This window comes from Oncorhynchus mykiss, chromosome 26 (assembly GCF_013265735.2).
Source record: "Oncorhynchus mykiss isolate Arlee chromosome 26, USDA_OmykA_1.1, whole genome shotgun sequence".
In the NCBI taxonomy this organism is placed as follows: Eukaryota; Metazoa; Chordata; class Actinopteri; order Salmoniformes; family Salmonidae; genus Oncorhynchus; species Oncorhynchus mykiss.
In genome coordinates, this window is record NC_048590.1 from 42072939 (window position 1) to 42089027 (window position 16089).

The window sequence follows — 16089 nt, forward strand, 5'->3', positions numbered from 1 at the left end:
TAAACCTATTGAATGTATTTCCTTTAGTCAACCAGGAGGAAAGTCAAGTCCTAGAAGTTTGCTCCAATACAAGGAGGTAGGTACTAGGATAACATTGTCACCAAGATGCAGTGAATTGAAGCGTTTGTAAGAGCATTGAGACAGCCAGCTGAGATGTTTGAGAAGTATGCTGCATTCCAAATGGACCCTGGCCCCTGTCTACTACCTAGACAATACTGTAGATCTGAGAGGATTGGATAGGTGGACGCAATATGGTGATATTTCCACCTAACCAATCAGAAGGCAAGATGACTCTATAACGCTTATATCTTTCCAATCACCTCCAATCTACAGAGGTAGCTAGGTTGTAGGGGGCAGGCTAGGGGTCGGTTTGGAATTCAGCAATAGTCTGCTTTACGTTGACATCTTGATCCCTGAAACCATCAGGTGTTCTACAGAAGACATGGCCACGGAGTCTGGGGCGGACTCCACTACACACTGCGCCCAGCCTGAAGGTATGAGCAGTTTTTAACAGAGAAAGAAATAACCATCTGAGACATGTCTCTGAGATAATATACTGTAGCTGTGTAAGTTTTGAAATGCTCCATCAAATGCTCTTGTTGGAAACAAGAGATCAGAATCACCAGATCAGTATTGCATTTTATGAATCATGATTTTGAGCTGTATGTTGTGTGTATTTTAGGGGGAGTGTCCAAGTTAGATTTTCTGGAGCTTTCTGAGAGCCAGGGTCCGGGTGAAGTGGTGGGGAACAGTCAGGAGGAGGAGGGCCCTACTGCTGCCCAGACAGACAGCCAGAGACACAACCAGCCAGGTAACAATACTAAGTTATCTTTACTTCTCTTGAGTCCGTGGTCATGTTTAGTAGGTGGAAAACCATTTTAAATGGGGAGAAACAGGGTGGTACTACCTGGGTCGTATTCATTAGGCAACAAACTGAACTTCTGAGGAAATAGGAAAGGAACTACCTGAACTTGTCCAGTAAGAAATGAGCTTTTATTTCATTTTCTGTTGCAAAAGGTTTTGCTACAGTGTGCCTAATGAATATGACCCTGAACATGTCCATGAAGAATAAGAACACAGACTTATTTTTATTTTACATTGCAAAATGTTTTGCTACAGTGAATTGGACCCAGTTGAAATCTTGACCAAAGTGAAACATGTATTTTGTTGACTTGTCATTGTTTTGTTGTCACTAGGTGAACAGAAGAACACAACCAGGGGCTTGCCTTCAGGCAGTCAGGACAGAAAATCCAAGAGGTGAGAATATCCATATCCAGGATGCGTACCTACAAGATCATATTTAGTCATAAAGCCTCCAGTGCAGTCCAAAATATGATTTCCTGTGTTTTATATACATTTCATCATTGTCTGGTTTGAATAATCCTGAGATTGTGAAAATTATGATGATGCCCTTTTAGCGTAAGAGTTGTTTGAAAAGGCCGCCTGAAATTTCTGCCTGTTTTGGTGGGATGGAGTTTTCACCTGCCTGGTGACATCACCGGGAGGTTAATTAGTTAACTTTTTTCTGAAAAGCCATTTTTGTTTCTTCTGACCATTTTAATTGAAAACATTCACAGTAAGATACTTAATTGTTACCCAGAAATGATTTGATATTGAGATCAAAACGGCTGCATTGGGCCTTTTAATAAGAAGGGCTGAATCTGAACATGAAAAGTGCACACCTTAATTGGAAGATTCACGTGAATCACACATTGATGTTAGTGGGACATTGGTAGTCATTTTATAAAGCTAGGATTCGGCCCCAAAATGATCGATCCATACCTCACAGATTTACACATGCTAGTTCTGTTGCTCAATCCCAAATCGACTCCTAGACAATATCTTATGCATCTGTGGAGCTCTGGGAAGATTTGATAGATGTAAGCAATATGGTAATGAGTCTAAGTTGCCCAATAGGCTAGGTGGAATGTTCACCATATTGCTTTACACATCAACTTCTCTCACATCTCCAGAAGTAAATAAAAGGTCTAAGCGTTGATTTGGAATTGTGCATGAGTTAAATAAAGTGCCTGGTTCTTGCCCCAGGTCGGAGGTGAGCTCTAGCAGCTCGTCGGAGCCCCTGGGTCGTGCCGGCCGGGAACTGAGTGTCCAGGCTTTGCTCCACTCCCAGGGCCTGCAGGCCTCCGAGGACCAGGGTCCTAAAGGGGAAGACTCTGAGCTGCTGTCCTCTCAGGAGGACCTCTTCGACACTGACAAGACAGGTGGGCCATCCATCTATCCACCCATCCAAACTATCTGTCTGTGTTATAGACATATACTGCCAGGGCTTACAGCACTTCTCCAGTTTGAGCAGCTCTTGTTGGAAGAGGTTAAAACAAGTGTAGTCTGTTGTTCACAAAACAATTTGAAGGCGAGCAGTCACAACTGTTATCAACAGTTGACATGAAGAATTGATCACAAAATTAACAGATGATAATGGAGTTCTCTCTCTCTCTGTAGGCACAGGGGTGGACAGCACAATGTCAGAGGCAGAGAACCAAGGTGTGCCCACCCTGACCCCTGCCCACACCCTGCGTCTGCTGCACCTCTCTGGGCAGGGCACCCTGGTGCAGGAGAGCCTCTCCCAGTAAGACCTCTCGCCTCAACACTATACTGCACACTCCCACTCGCCGTTTTGAAGCCAAAATAGGTGACCTACATGATTCATGTAGATCAGATGAGAAAAGTTTGGGGGGGGTTGGATCACTACTGGCTGTAACGATCGAGTGATGCGCGTTTGGAGCAATACTGTCTGTATCCAAGGCTCAGCAGATCGTTTACATAACAATAGAATGCAGCGCAGCACGCGACTGAAGAAAGAGGAGACAAACAATTTACTAGTTACAGCATCGGCGCGCGCTCTGGAAAGGCAGCGCGCCAGTTACAGCAGCGCGTCAATTATAGCAGCGCGCCCCCTGAACGAGAAAGAAGAGGTACGTTAGGCAAGAAGTCTGATCACGGGGTGAGAAGGTGATGAAGCAATTGAGTTTATGGTGTGAAAATTAGCTTGCTAATAAAGTCAGACAGCTAACGTTAGCTAGCTAACATTAGTAACCTAACCAATTCGCTATAGTATTAACTAATATTCGACTCCTTGCCGTTCCTCAAATTATAACGCGTTAGTTGCTTACTGGACCCTGGAAATCTGTGAAATGTTAACTAATGTTTCTCCTCTACAGTATGTGGTTAATTTTCAGAATGAAAATAGAGGTGAAAGGAACACGACACTTTCCCTCTCACTTTTCCTGGCACATTGTAGAACAGATGTCCACAGGCAGAAAGTGTACAATGTAACACTATTCAGTGTAGCCCAAAGATGTTGTGTTGAACTTGACAGTAACACATGTGTGTGAGTGAGGGAGGATTCTATATTTTTTTACTCAGTGAAAGTTATTTTGCACACATAACCTTGTGCACTTGATCACTTGATCGATGTATATATTGGCCACTATAATAGAGCAAAAATCAAATGAAACAAACAGGCATTATATTTCTACTTTAAGCAGATTTTTTCCCAAGTGCAATATTTATACTGATCATGTAGATCATAGTATTTGTTGTTTTTAATTAGTTAAAACCTGCATTTCCCCCTGGCAGGGATTTTTTTTTGCATGTTTCAGTGCAAATAAAAAGTGTTACCTTTTTGGGCCCATCACGAGTTTGCATCCCTGGAGTAGTTGCCCTGTTGTTTGGGTTGGCCTGGGTTGTGTTCAGTAGGACAATAGGAACATCTGTGTTCCAATCGGTCAAGTTGAGGTAGTACTTTACCATTTCAAAACGTTTTGTCCCTACTGAACACAGCCAGCGATTCTGTTTTGTCCTCATCAGAGGAAGAATGATTGTTGCATTCATCTTTGCCTTCCCTTCCTATAGAAACTCTGAGTTTGTAGCACCCACCCAGGAAAACTTGAGCCAAACACCTTTCATCGTCCCCAATTCACCGACAGGACAAGAAAATGAACTGGGTAACTAAACTTTCTTTTATCCAGTTGACATGTCAGTTGTTTTAGTTTCTATTCTGAAAAATAGAACTCAGTGATAGACTTCTGGTAACCCTGCAGGTGCCGACGAATCAATGGACACGTCTATGCCTCCGGAGGACCAATCGGATGGTAAGGAGGAGGAGCCAATGGACCCAGCTCCTAAGTCACACCCCTCGGCATCCACCCCAGTATCCCAGAACTCCCCAGGTTTTGTGTTGGAGAGGACCCTCTCTCTGCCTACCCAGCCTGAGTTATCTCATGTACGTATCTTTAATCCATTGACCAGATAGTGGGGAAAAAATAGATTCAGTTAGCACTGAACTCAATGGCCGTGTCCGGTTATCCGTTTTTGCGTACTAAATAGTAGGCTGTTTGGGAATGTGAAAAATATCATATTTTATAGTATGAGTCATTTCGAAAATGTAGTTTGCTTTAAATGCCTGGATGTCATATGCATGGCTTTTCATGTAGTAGGAACTCAGAACAATGTGTGTTTGACAACAGCTGATAATCATGTAAGGGTTTGGGCTGTACCAAAATGAAAGCATGGTGGGGAACAACCAAATTGTGCATTAGATGACGTCTTCTCAGTATGGATGAGCCTAGTATTATTTTTTGACAGTTTAGTCATTTAGCAGACGCTCTTGTCCAGAGTGACATACAGTTAGTGGATTAATCTTAAGATAGCTAGGTGGAACAACCACAAGTACATGTTTCCTCAAGTCTGACACACAGTATGTTGCTTACGGCGTATGTTTTTACTAAACAGTTTCTTCTAAATAGTATGATTATATACTTTTAGAGAGTATTAGGCAATAATGAAGTCTTTACATTTTTCTGTACACAACTTTCACCTTTGAATGTAACTATATCTATATATTTTTTTAATTTAAATTTTAGTGGTTTAGCAGACACACTTGTCCAGAGTGACTCACAGTATTGAGTGCATACATTTTCCTACAATTTTTTTCTCCTACTAGTCCTCTCGTGGCAATTGAACCCACAACCCTGGCGTTGCAAGTGCCGTGCTCTACCAACTGAGCCACATGGTACCACATAAATGGAGACCAGGGATCTACCCTTATCTCTCTTTATTCTTCCCTTATTATGGATTATGTTTTTTTTTATGATGATCAAGAATCTCATTATTCAATCAGGTTAAGTCCTATAGGTTCATAAAACACCAATTTAGTTTCTTCTTTTTCCCTTTCCAAAGGATGTATTTGTCCCAACGCAGAGCCAAGAGGCTGGAAGCAGTAGCATAGCTCCACAAGAGACGCACAGCAGGAAAGTGACATCATCATCCCAACCCACAGCCCTGGATTCAAGCTCACCCAAGATGGCCGCTGCACCCGCCCAGTCCAAAGCACCCACAACAACTGACCGAGAACACTCTGTGATTGATTCTTTCCAACTAGAGCTGTCTGTGAATACTCAGAGCTGTAGTCTGGCCCAGCAGGCTTCCATGCAGGCTGGAGGGAAGGATGTCGAGGAGGACAGTCAGGCTACACAGATAGAAGAAGGTCTGGACGGACGCCTACGGATAGACACCAGTGACTCTGTGATTTCACGTAACAGCCAGAAGAGGGAAAGTAACGGGGTCCCCTCTGACCCAAAAACACCTGCTATTTTGCCTAAAGTTCCTCAGGTGCCTGACTTACTGAAGACTAGCGGGGAAAGTACCAGGAGAGAGGAATGTAGCACATCACAGAAGTCTGACACGCACAAACAGACAACCTTGAATGTACGCAACGTGAATATAGGCGACGATGGTATCAATGTGACCAAAACAGAGAGTTCTCAGAAGCAGGATGCCAAGGCCTCTTCCCCCTCTCCTTCCTCCCAACAGAAGCTTGAAACCATAGACTTATTCACCCCTAGCAGCTGTGTGCAGGAGACGCCTTCTTCCTCGAATAGCGCTGCCTGTAGTTTAGCCTCCCTGTCTCAGTCTCAATCCCAGTCTGTTTTCCCACAGAGGTCTCACGTGGGATCAGTGAAGGCTCTCTCTCCGAGTCCAGGTGTTTGTGTAGACTCCAGAAGAGATGGAGGAGGAAGGAGAGACATAGGAGAAGCAGGAGGAGGGGGAAGCCCGACGAGCTCACAGAAAAACCGGGACCCGTCTAAATCCATACAGTCTTTATCGCAGGAGCATGGAGGCACTGCTACCAACAGCCCAAAGGAGAAAAACAAAGCAGATGAAGAAGGGATGGAGGAGGGGGGAGAGAAGCAGCACGACAGCACGTTGGGGCCCGAGGGCTCAGGCCTCTATCTGTCTCTCTCTCAGAGCCAGGTGCTTTCTCCAGAGCCCATGGAGGAAGAAGAGGAGGAAAAAATAGGGAAGTTCCCTGTCTCGCACTCCAGTAGCGAGGGAGGAGTAGGAGAGGAGGAGAGCTGCAGCAGCATCATTGTGCTGGAGGAGAGTGAGAGGAGCTCCCAGCTACTGGAGAAGGAAGTGAAGTCGCCGTCTAACATGGGCACGTCTCAGCCAGTGGCAAGCCGGCGGGGGTCAGTGTCGTCCAATGGCACAGGGTCACAGCTGAAGGACACCCAGCTGGTACCAATCGGACTCACCCAGGCTGATAAGGAAGGGTCTAGGGAAGCAGAGGGGCTCCGAGACAAGAGCCTCAGTGACAGCTCTGGAGGTGAGAGGCCTAGATGCCTGTGGAGATATCAGGTGACTCAATAGCATTTCCTTGATTCCTTGTGTCCTCTCTTCTTTCTTTCCTTCTCAAAACACATTGTAGGAAAAGATCAGAGGGGAGGAACCTCAGACCTTCTTCCCTCACCTCCAATGCGTTTTGAGGAGCGAGGACACAAGGAAACGATGAAAGACTATTAAGAATCCATGAATTAGATAGAAGTTTGTTTTTGTCCAATATATTACGTGTAGACCGAGGTTGGGGGATGGGGTGGGTCACCAGGGGTATGTTGGGGGATGGGGGGGCATCAGGGGTATGTTTGGGATGGTGGTGGGGGGGAACACCAGGGGTATGTTTGGGATGGGGGGGGGGGGGGGGGGGGGCACGAGGAGTATGTTTGTGATGGGGGATGGGGGGGAACACCAGGGGTATGTTTGGGATGAGGTGGTACACCAGGGGTATGTTTTCGATGGGATGGAACACCAGGGGTATGTTTGGGATGGGGGGGGGGGGCACCAGGGGTATGTTTAGGATGGGGTGGGAGGGAACACCAGGGGTATGTTTAGGATGGGGTTGTGGGGAACACCAGGGGTATGTTTTCGATGGGGTGGTGGGGAACACCAGGGGTATGTTTTCGATGGGGTGGTGGGGAACACCAGGGGTATGTTTTCGATGGGGTGGTGGGGAACACCAGGGGTATGTTTTCGATGGGGTGGTGGGGAACACCAGGGGTATGTTTTGGATGGGGTGGAACACCAGGGGTATGTTTTCGATGGGGTGGTGGGGAACACCAGGGGTATATTTTCGATGGGGTGGCGGGGAACACCAGGGGTATGTTTTCGATGGGGTGGTGGGGAACACCAGGGGTATGTTTAGGATGGGGTGGTGGGGAACACCAGGGGTATGTTTAGGATGGGGTTGTGGGGAACACCAGGGGTATGTTTAGGATGGGGTTGTGGGGAACATCAGGGGTATGTTTTCGATGGGGTGGTGGGGAACACCAGGGGTATTTTTTCGATGGGGTGGTGGGGAACACCAGGGGTATGTTTTCGATGGGGTGGTGGGGAACACCAGGGGTATTTTTTCGATGGGGTGGTGGGGAACACCAGGGGTATGTTTGGGATGGGGTGGAACACCAGGGGTATGTTTTCGATGGGGTGGTGGGGAACACCAGGGGTATGTTTTCGATGCGGTGGCGGGGAACACCAGGGGTATGTGTGGGATGGGGTGGGGTAGGTCACCAGGCGTATGTGTGGGATGGGGTGGGGTAGGTCACCAGGCGTATGTGTGGGATGGGGTGGGGTAGGTCACCAGGGGTATGTGTGGGATGGGGTGTTGCTCTTGCTGTGTGGGATGGGGTGGGGTAGGTCACCAGGGGTATGTTTGGGATGGGGTGGAACACCAGGGGTATGTTTAGGATGGGGTGGAACACCAGGGGTATGTTTGGGATGGGGTGGAACACCAGGGGTATGTTTGGGATGGGGTGGTGGGGAACACCAGGGGTATGTTTTCGATGGGGTGGTGGGGAACACCAGGGGTATGTTTTCGATGGGGTGGCGGGGAACACCAGGGGTATGTTTTCGATGGGGTGGTGGGGAACACCAGGGGTATGTTTTCGATGGGGTGGCGGGGAACACCAGGGGTATGTTTTCGATGGGGTGGTGGGGAACACCAGGGGTATGTGTGGGATGGGGTGGGGTAGGTCACCAGGCGTATGTGTGGGATGGGGTGGGGTAGGTCACCAGGCGTATGTGTGGGATGGGGTGGGGTAGGTCACCAGGCGTATGTGTGGGATGGGGTGTTGCTCTTGCTGTGTGGGATGGGGTGGGGTAGGTCACCAGGGGTATGTGTGGGATGGGGTGTTGCTCTTGCTGTGTGGGATGGGGTGGGGTAGGTCACCAGGGGTATGTGTGGGATGGGGTGTTGCTCTTGCTGTGTGGGATGGGGTGTTGCTCTTGCTGTGTGGGGTGGGGTAGGTCACCAGGGGTATGTTTGGGATGGGGTGGAACACCAGGGGTATGTTTGGGATGGGGTGGTGGGGAACACCAGGGGTATGTTTTCGATGGGGTGGTGGGGAACACCAGGGGTATGTTTTCGATGGGGTGGCGGGGAACACCAGGGGTATGTTTTCGATGGGGTGGTGGGGAACACCAGGGGTATGTTTTCGATGGGGTGGCGGGGAACACCAGGGGTATGTGTGGGATGGGGTGGGGTAGGTCACCAGGCATATGTGTGGGATGGGGTGGGGTAGGTCACCAGGCATATGTGTGGGATGGGGTGGGGTAGGTCACCAGGCATATGTGTGGGATGGGGTGGGGTAGGTCACCAGGCGTATGTGTGGGATGGGGTGGGGTAGGTCACCAGGCATATGTGTGGGATGGGGTGTTGCTCTTGCTGTGTGGGATGGGGTGGGGTAGGTCACCAGGGGTATGTGTGGGATGGGGTGTTGCTCTTGCTGTGTGGGATGGGGTGGGGTAGGTCACCAGGGGTATGTGTGGGATGGGGTGTTGCTCTTGCTGTGTGGGATGGGGTGTTGCTCTTGCTGTGTGGGATGGGGTGGGGTAGGTCACCAGGGGTATGTTTGGGATGGGGTGGAACACCAGGGGTATGTTTAGGATGGGGTGGAACACCAGGGGTATGTTTGGGATGGGGTGGAACACCAGGGGTATGTTTGGGATGGGGTGGTGGGGAACACCAGGGGTATGTTTTCGATGGGGTGGTGGGGAACACCAGGGGTATGTTTTCGATGGGGTGGCGGGGAACACCAGGGGTATGTTTTCGATGGGGTGGTGGGGAACACCAGGGGTATGTTTTCGATGGGGTGGCGGGGAACACCAGGGGTATGTGTGGGATGGGGTGGGGTAGGTCACCAGGCATATGTGTGGGATGGGGTGGGGTAGGTCACCAGGCATATGTGTGGGATGGGGTGGGGTAGGTCACCAGGCATATGTGTGGGATGGGGTGGGGTAGGTCACCAGGCGTATGTGTGGGATGGGGTGGGGTAGGTCACCAGGCATATGTGTGGGATGGGGTGGGGTAGGTCACCAGGCATATGTGTGGGATGGGGTGGGGTATGTCACCAGGCATATGTGTGGGATGGGGTGGGGTAGGCCACCAGGCATATGTGTGGGATGGGGTGGGGTAGGTCACCAGGCGTATGTGTGGGATGGGGTGGGGTAGGTCACCAGGGGTATGTGTGGGATGGGGTGCTGCTCTTGCTGTGTGGGATAGGGTGGGGTAGGTCACCAGGGGTATGTGTGGGATGGGGTGTTGCTCTTGCTGTGTGGGATGGGGTGGGGTAGGTCACCAGGGGTATGTGTGGGATGGGGTGTTGCTCTTGCTGTGTGGGATGGGGTGTTGCTCTTGCTGTGTGGGATAGGGTGGGGTAGGTCACCAGGGGTATGTGTGGGATGGGGTGTTGCTCTTGCTGTGTGGGATGGGGGGGTTGTTCAAAAACGTGTATTTTTGCTTATTGATTTAACAGCTTTTGAAGTGATTCAATAAATAAGTAGACACTTCCCCCCCCCATGTGCTTGCTTGTTGACCCCTGATAGCTGAAAGATTTGATAGATTTTCATCTAGTTTGCTTTCATGTGTCCTAGTCCCTTCAGATCAGTGGCCATGAAGGGAAGGTGGTGATAAAAGACTCAGCCAACTCTATTGAATTCAAAGTGTTTTGTCCCTGCAGTAAATCCATTGGGCTACCAGGAGCCTGTCGTCATTTCAGTCTGTTCAGAGATCGTAATGGTTTTTGTTTGTATTAATATTTGTCCTCTGCAGAGATTCCATTCCACTTCACTCTCCCCAAAGAAGGCGAGCTGATTGGCCCTCCTGTGAGTGCCACTCCCCCTCTGATCAGCCAGTTGAAGCAGACACCAAGACACAGCACTCCGATTGGTGGGTTCCTCCCCCTCAAGAAATACTATCAACTGGCTCTCTCCATAGCCAGCTTTACCATGTGAACTGAAGCAAAGTATTCTAACCACCAACCTATATAGTCTCACACATCACTTCACACTCACTCTCTATCCCACACACACACACACACACACTCACACTCGCCCTCATACATCAACACACACTCACCCTCTCTCTCCGATTCACCCATTCAGGTACACACACACATACTCTCTCTCTTTGTCGCACCCACCCCCTTTACACAAACACAGTTGTTCTCCCAGTCACCTCACCTCATTCCAATATCATGGTTCGCTAGTAGGATCCCCCAGAGAGGCTCTAATCTGAGCCAGATTACATCGTGGTGGTTGTTGGCTCTTTTTGTTTTCCTCAGACATGACTTCCTTCTCTGAGAAGTCCGCGGCGGTGGGTGATGTTTCCACGGAGACGGCGATGGCGACCAGTGAAATCACGGCGGGGGAGAGTGGCGAGGACACGACCGACGGGGCTGATGGGAAACTGAGTTTGCGGATGAAGCTGGTGACCCCTGTAGAGGAGGGCAGCTCAGAACACTTCAGCCTGCAGAGTAAGAGCTGTTATAGGCCGATTATTAATGTGTTGTTACCACATTATTCAAAGAACAGAAATAGGACAGCACTCCGGTAAATAAACTTAAATTACAATTTTTATTGCCGCACAAACATATGAGCCCTTCAGCGTGCAAGGCAATGGCAATCAATGTCACAACAAGACCACACAGGTGGGTGTAATTCTAAATTGCCAGTCAGTACTGGCCCAGTGGAGATCCCAGCAGAGGGAGCTGTGGGGGAAACATGACAATCAAATAAAGATCCACAAGACAAAGACATTATGGTGTCATTACCTAAGTGTTTGGCCTGTTTAGAACCTACAAAAGACAATAAAAATAACATTCCTCATTAAGGCCTGCTGGGTTACCACGTTATTACCAATGGAATAGGAATTATAGCTGTTGTAATGGTTTATATTCCAATGTCTGCTTATAAACGTGATATGACCACGTATGTGACCTTTTTGTTTGCCTATGGATGTTCAAGACATCTGTATGTTATTTTCTTGTGAATCTGTGTGTTGATACCATGGAGGGACAAGGGACTATCTTTCAGATGGTACGGTGGTCCATAGAAAATGCAAACAGCATCAAACAATATCCAACAACTGTGTACATAGAATTAAAAGGGTTTCATGTGACTACTGAAGCGTATCCATTGATGTATAGAAATGTGACATCTGCTGACTCTCACACCTTTACTGCAAGAATAGACGTCTCAGTTTGTTTGTTGATTTCTTTTGTTCAACCCCCCAAAACACCAAATTAAACACTTTTCTTTTCCTCCCAGAGCCACCGCAATCAGACGAGGAAGGCTCTGTCTCCAAGGTTACCACCGTTGTCAAGGCTGTAACCAGGTAACCCGCTTTGGTTTCTATGCAAAGCAGCCCGATTTCAGGCTTTTTCCCCTGCCTGGGATTTGACTGTGTCCCAAATGGATTCCTACATCTCATTATCACGATTCAGCTTCATTTAATATTATTTAGTTTACATTTTAGTCATTTAGCAGACACTCTTATCCAGAGCCACTTACAGTAGTGTGTGTGCATACATTTTCATACTTTTTTCATACTGGGATGCCTTTTTGTTCACAACTCTGTACCCCAAATAAGAGCACTGTTGAGAATATTATAGAATAATGTGTATATATACAAAGATGCTTAATACAGTATGTTACAACTGTCAGTGAATGATCATGGCTGACATTTGCATTTATTTGCATATATTTAAATGTATTTACGTATACATGTATTACCTGACTTTGTCAGGTCATTTGGTTTCCATGGTTTGTATCAACTCAAACCAAAGTTTATTTGTCACGTGCGTCGAATACAACATTTCACTGTAGACCTTACAGGGAAATGCTTACTTACAGGCTTTAACCAATAGTGCAAAAAAGGTGTTAGGTGAACAATGGGTAGGTAAAGAAATAAAACAACAGTAAAAAGACAGGCTATATACAGTAGCGAGGCCATAAAAGTAGCGAGGCTACATACAGACACCGGTTAGTCAGGCTGATTGAGGTAGTATGTACATATGGTTAAAGTGACTATGCACATATGATGAACAGAGAGTAGCAGTGGTGTAAAAGAAGGGTTGGTGGGTGGCGGGACACAATGCAGATCGCCTGGTTAGCCAATGTGCAGGAGCACTGGTTGGTCGGCCCAATTGAGGTAGTATGTACATGAATATATACAGTGGGGCAAAAATGTATTTAGTCAGCCAACAATTGTGCAAGTTCTCCGGGAGAAGAAAAAAAAAAAAAAAAAACATTTTTGCCCCCACTGTAGTTAAAGTGACTATGCATATATGATAAACAGAGGGTAGTAGCAGCGTAAAAAGGGGGTTTGGGGGGGACACACAATGCAAATAGTCCGGGTAGCCATTTGATGACCTGTTCATGAGTCTTATGGCTTGGGGGTGTAGACTTGGCACTTCGGTACCGCTTGCCATGCAGTAGTAGAGAGAACAGTCTATGACTGGGGTCTTTGACCATTTTTAGGGCCTTCCTCTGACACCGCCTGGTGTAGAGTTCCTGGATGGCAGGCAGCTTAGCCCCAGTGATGTACTGGGCCGTACGCACTACCCTCTGAAAGTGTCTTGCAGGCAGAGGCCGAGCAATTGCCGTACCAGGCAGTGATGCAACCAGTCAAGTCAGGATGCTCTCGATGTTGCAGCTGTAGAACCTTTTTTAGGATCTGAGGACCCATGCCATATCTTTTTAGTTTCCTGAGGGGGAATAGGTTTGTCGTGCCCTCTTCACGACTGTCTTGGTGTGTTTGGACCATTCTAGTTTGTTGTTGATGTGGATGGACACCAAGGAACCTGCTCCACTACAGCCCCGTCGATGAGAATGGGGGCGTGCTCGGTCCTCCTTTTCCTGTAGTCCACAATCATCTCCTTAGTCTTGGTTATGTTGAGGGATAGGTTGTTATTCTGGCACCACCCGGTCAGGTCTCTGACCTCCCTATAGGCTGTCTCGTCGTTGTCGGTGATCAGGTGTTCACTGTTGTGTTATCTGCAAACTTAATGAGGGTGTTGGAGTTGTGCCTGGCCGTGCAGTCGTGGGTGAACAGGTAGTACAGGAGGGGACTGAGCACGTACCCCTGTGGAACTCCAGTGTTGAGGATCAGCTTGGCAGATGTGTTGCTACCTACCCTCACCACCTGGGGGCGTCCCGTCAGGATGTCCAGGATCCAGTTGCAGAGGGAGGTGTTTAGTCCCAGGATCCTTAGCTTAGTGATGAGCTTTGAGGGTACTATGGTGTTGAATGCTGAGCTGTAGTCAATGAATAGCATTCTCACATAAGTGTTCCTTTTGTCGAGGTGGGAAAGGGCAGTGTGGAGTGCAATAGAGATTGTATATTCTGTGGATCTGTTTGGGCGGTATGCAAATTGGAGTGGGTCTAATGTTTCTGGGATAATGGTGTTGATGTGAGCCATTACCAACCTTTCAAAGCATTTTGTGGCTACGGACGTGAGTGCTACGGGTCTGTAGTCGTTTAGGCAGGTTGCCTTTGTGATCTTGGGCACAGGGACTATGGTGGTCTGCTTGAAACATGTTGGTATTACAGACTCAATCAGGGACATGTTGAAAATGTTAGTGAAGACACCTGTCAGTTGGCCAGCACATGCCCGGAGCACACGTCCTGGTAAACCGTCTGGCCCCGCAGTCTTGTGTATGTTGACCTGTTTAAAGGTCTTGCTCACGTCGGCTACGGAGAGCGTGATCACACAGTCGTCCGGAACAGCTGATGCTCTCATGCATGCCTCGAAGCGAGCATAGAAGTGATTTAGCTCGTCTGGTAGGCTTGGGTCACTGGGCAGCTCGCAGTTGTGCTTCCCTTTGTAGTCTGTAGTAGTTTGCAAGCCCTGCCATATAAGACAAGTGTCGGAGCCGGTGTAGTATGATTCAATCTTAGCCTTGTATTGACGCTTTGCCTGTTTGATGGTTCGTTGCAGGGCATAGCAGGATTTCTTGTAAGCTTCCGGGTTAGAGTCCCGCACCTTGAAAGCGGCAGCTCTACCCTTTAGCTCAGCGCGAATGTTGCCTGTAATCCATGGCTTCTGGTTGGGGTATGTACGTACAGTCACTGGGGACGACATCCTCGATGCACTTATTGATAAAGCCAGTGACTGATGTGGTGTACTCCTCAATGCCATCGCAAGAATCCCGGAACATGTTCCAGTCTGTGATAGCAAAACAGTCCTGTAGTTTAGCATTTGCTTCATCTGACCACTTTTTTTTATAGACTGAGTCACTGGTGCTTCCTGCTTTAATTTTTGCTTGTAAGCAGGAATCAGGAGGATAGAGTTGTGGTCGGATTTACCAAATGGAGGGAGAGCTTGGTACACGCCTCTGTGTGTGGAGTACAGGTGATCTAGAATTTTTTTCCCCCTCTGGTTGCACATTTAACATGTTGATAGAAATTTGGTGGAACTGATTTAAGTTTCCCTGCATTAGTCTCCAGCCACTAGGAGCGCCGTCTCTGGGTGAGTGGTGAGTGCTCATCCTTTTACCATGCACAGTTGAGTTGACACTCGGGTTACGAAAGTAGTTTTGAATTCGCTGGGGGGTTGCTGGTGTCAGTATCCTAGATGCCGACTCCTGACGTTTTGCCTTCTGGTAAGGGACTGCTCAGGGTGTCTCCGCGTGTGTCTCAGGGGGTTTGGTTCTAGTATAAAGACACATTTCCGTTCTTCCCCAAGGAAATGGAGAATACTGCATTGCAAGGCAATTTCATGACATACTATTGGCTTGTTGTATGACCAGTGTCCCTGTCCCCAGCCCCCTGCCCAGCCCCTCTGTGTTCAGCAGGGTGAGGGAGGCCCACAGACAGGTGATGGAGGACCAGGCCGAGGCCCATCCCAGTGACCCTGGAACCCCTGTCAGGTAAACAACGTGTATGGCCTCTGACATGGGTTGTGTTCATCAGGTCAGTGTGGCACAACATTTAAAAAATGTTGCGCAATGCAAACCTTAAAACGAGCGTTTCTTAGTGGACAAATTTGGATTGTAGGCTACCTCCCAGTTTCGGACTGATCTCTTCGGTTGCATGATACGGATATTTCTTTTCAGCACGCCTTCGAAATCTAACGTTTGTCTCTGAGCATTTGGTGCCAACCTGAAGTATAGTCAGTTGATTCCCAGTATAATAGCTCCCCCTGCTGGCTGAAATGAGAGCCTTATAGTAACACAAGCCAAATGTCTATTGTGGCCTCAGAGTATCCCTTCTGTTTTAAAGTCCTGTAAAACTTAAATTAAACCTAGTCTCAAATAGCAGCTTGTCCATTTTAAAAGCCGGGCAGTGGCACACATTTCAGCAAATATACGCCTGTTTCAAATATACGCCTGTTTCAAATAAACGCTGAACGCTGGGTCTAAATGAATTGTTTACAAGGTTTAATGTTTGATTTGTTACATTGAATAATTCAGTAATGACTAGAAAAAGTTATGTCAGTCATCTGTTTTAATCAGCAGT

The 16089-nt window shown here is 47.9% G+C and overlaps 1 protein-coding gene across 6 annotated transcripts in view; it reads left to right on the forward strand.

The window, feature by feature from the left end:
- The window catches only part of LOC100136262 (TP53-binding protein 1), a 65083-nt gene that overhangs the window by 19590 nt on the left and 29404 nt on the right, over window positions 1-16089 (forward strand). For 4 of the 6 annotated variants that reach the window (XM_036963907.1, XM_036963912.1, XM_036963911.1 and 1 more), the window contains exons 4-16: window positions 28-76; window positions 427-494; window positions 683-811; window positions 1197-1257; window positions 2047-2222; window positions 2461-2587; window positions 3874-3965; window positions 4062-4243; window positions 5200-6625; window positions 10403-10519; window positions 10914-11105; window positions 11899-11965; window positions 15381-15500. In XM_036963907.1, coding sequence (XP_036819802.1) covers window positions 28-76; window positions 427-494; window positions 683-811; window positions 1197-1257; window positions 2047-2222; window positions 2461-2587; window positions 3874-3965; window positions 4062-4243; window positions 5200-6625; window positions 10403-10519; window positions 10914-11105; window positions 11899-11965; window positions 15381-15500 — 2806 coding nt within the window. The remainder of the gene's footprint in view (window positions 1-27; window positions 77-426; window positions 495-682; window positions 812-1196; window positions 1258-2046; window positions 2223-2460; window positions 2588-3873; window positions 3966-4061; window positions 4244-5199; window positions 6626-10402; window positions 10520-10913; window positions 11106-11898; window positions 11966-15380; window positions 15501-16089) is intronic. The other 2 variants (XM_036963908.1, XM_036963909.1) reach the window with 2 other exon arrangements.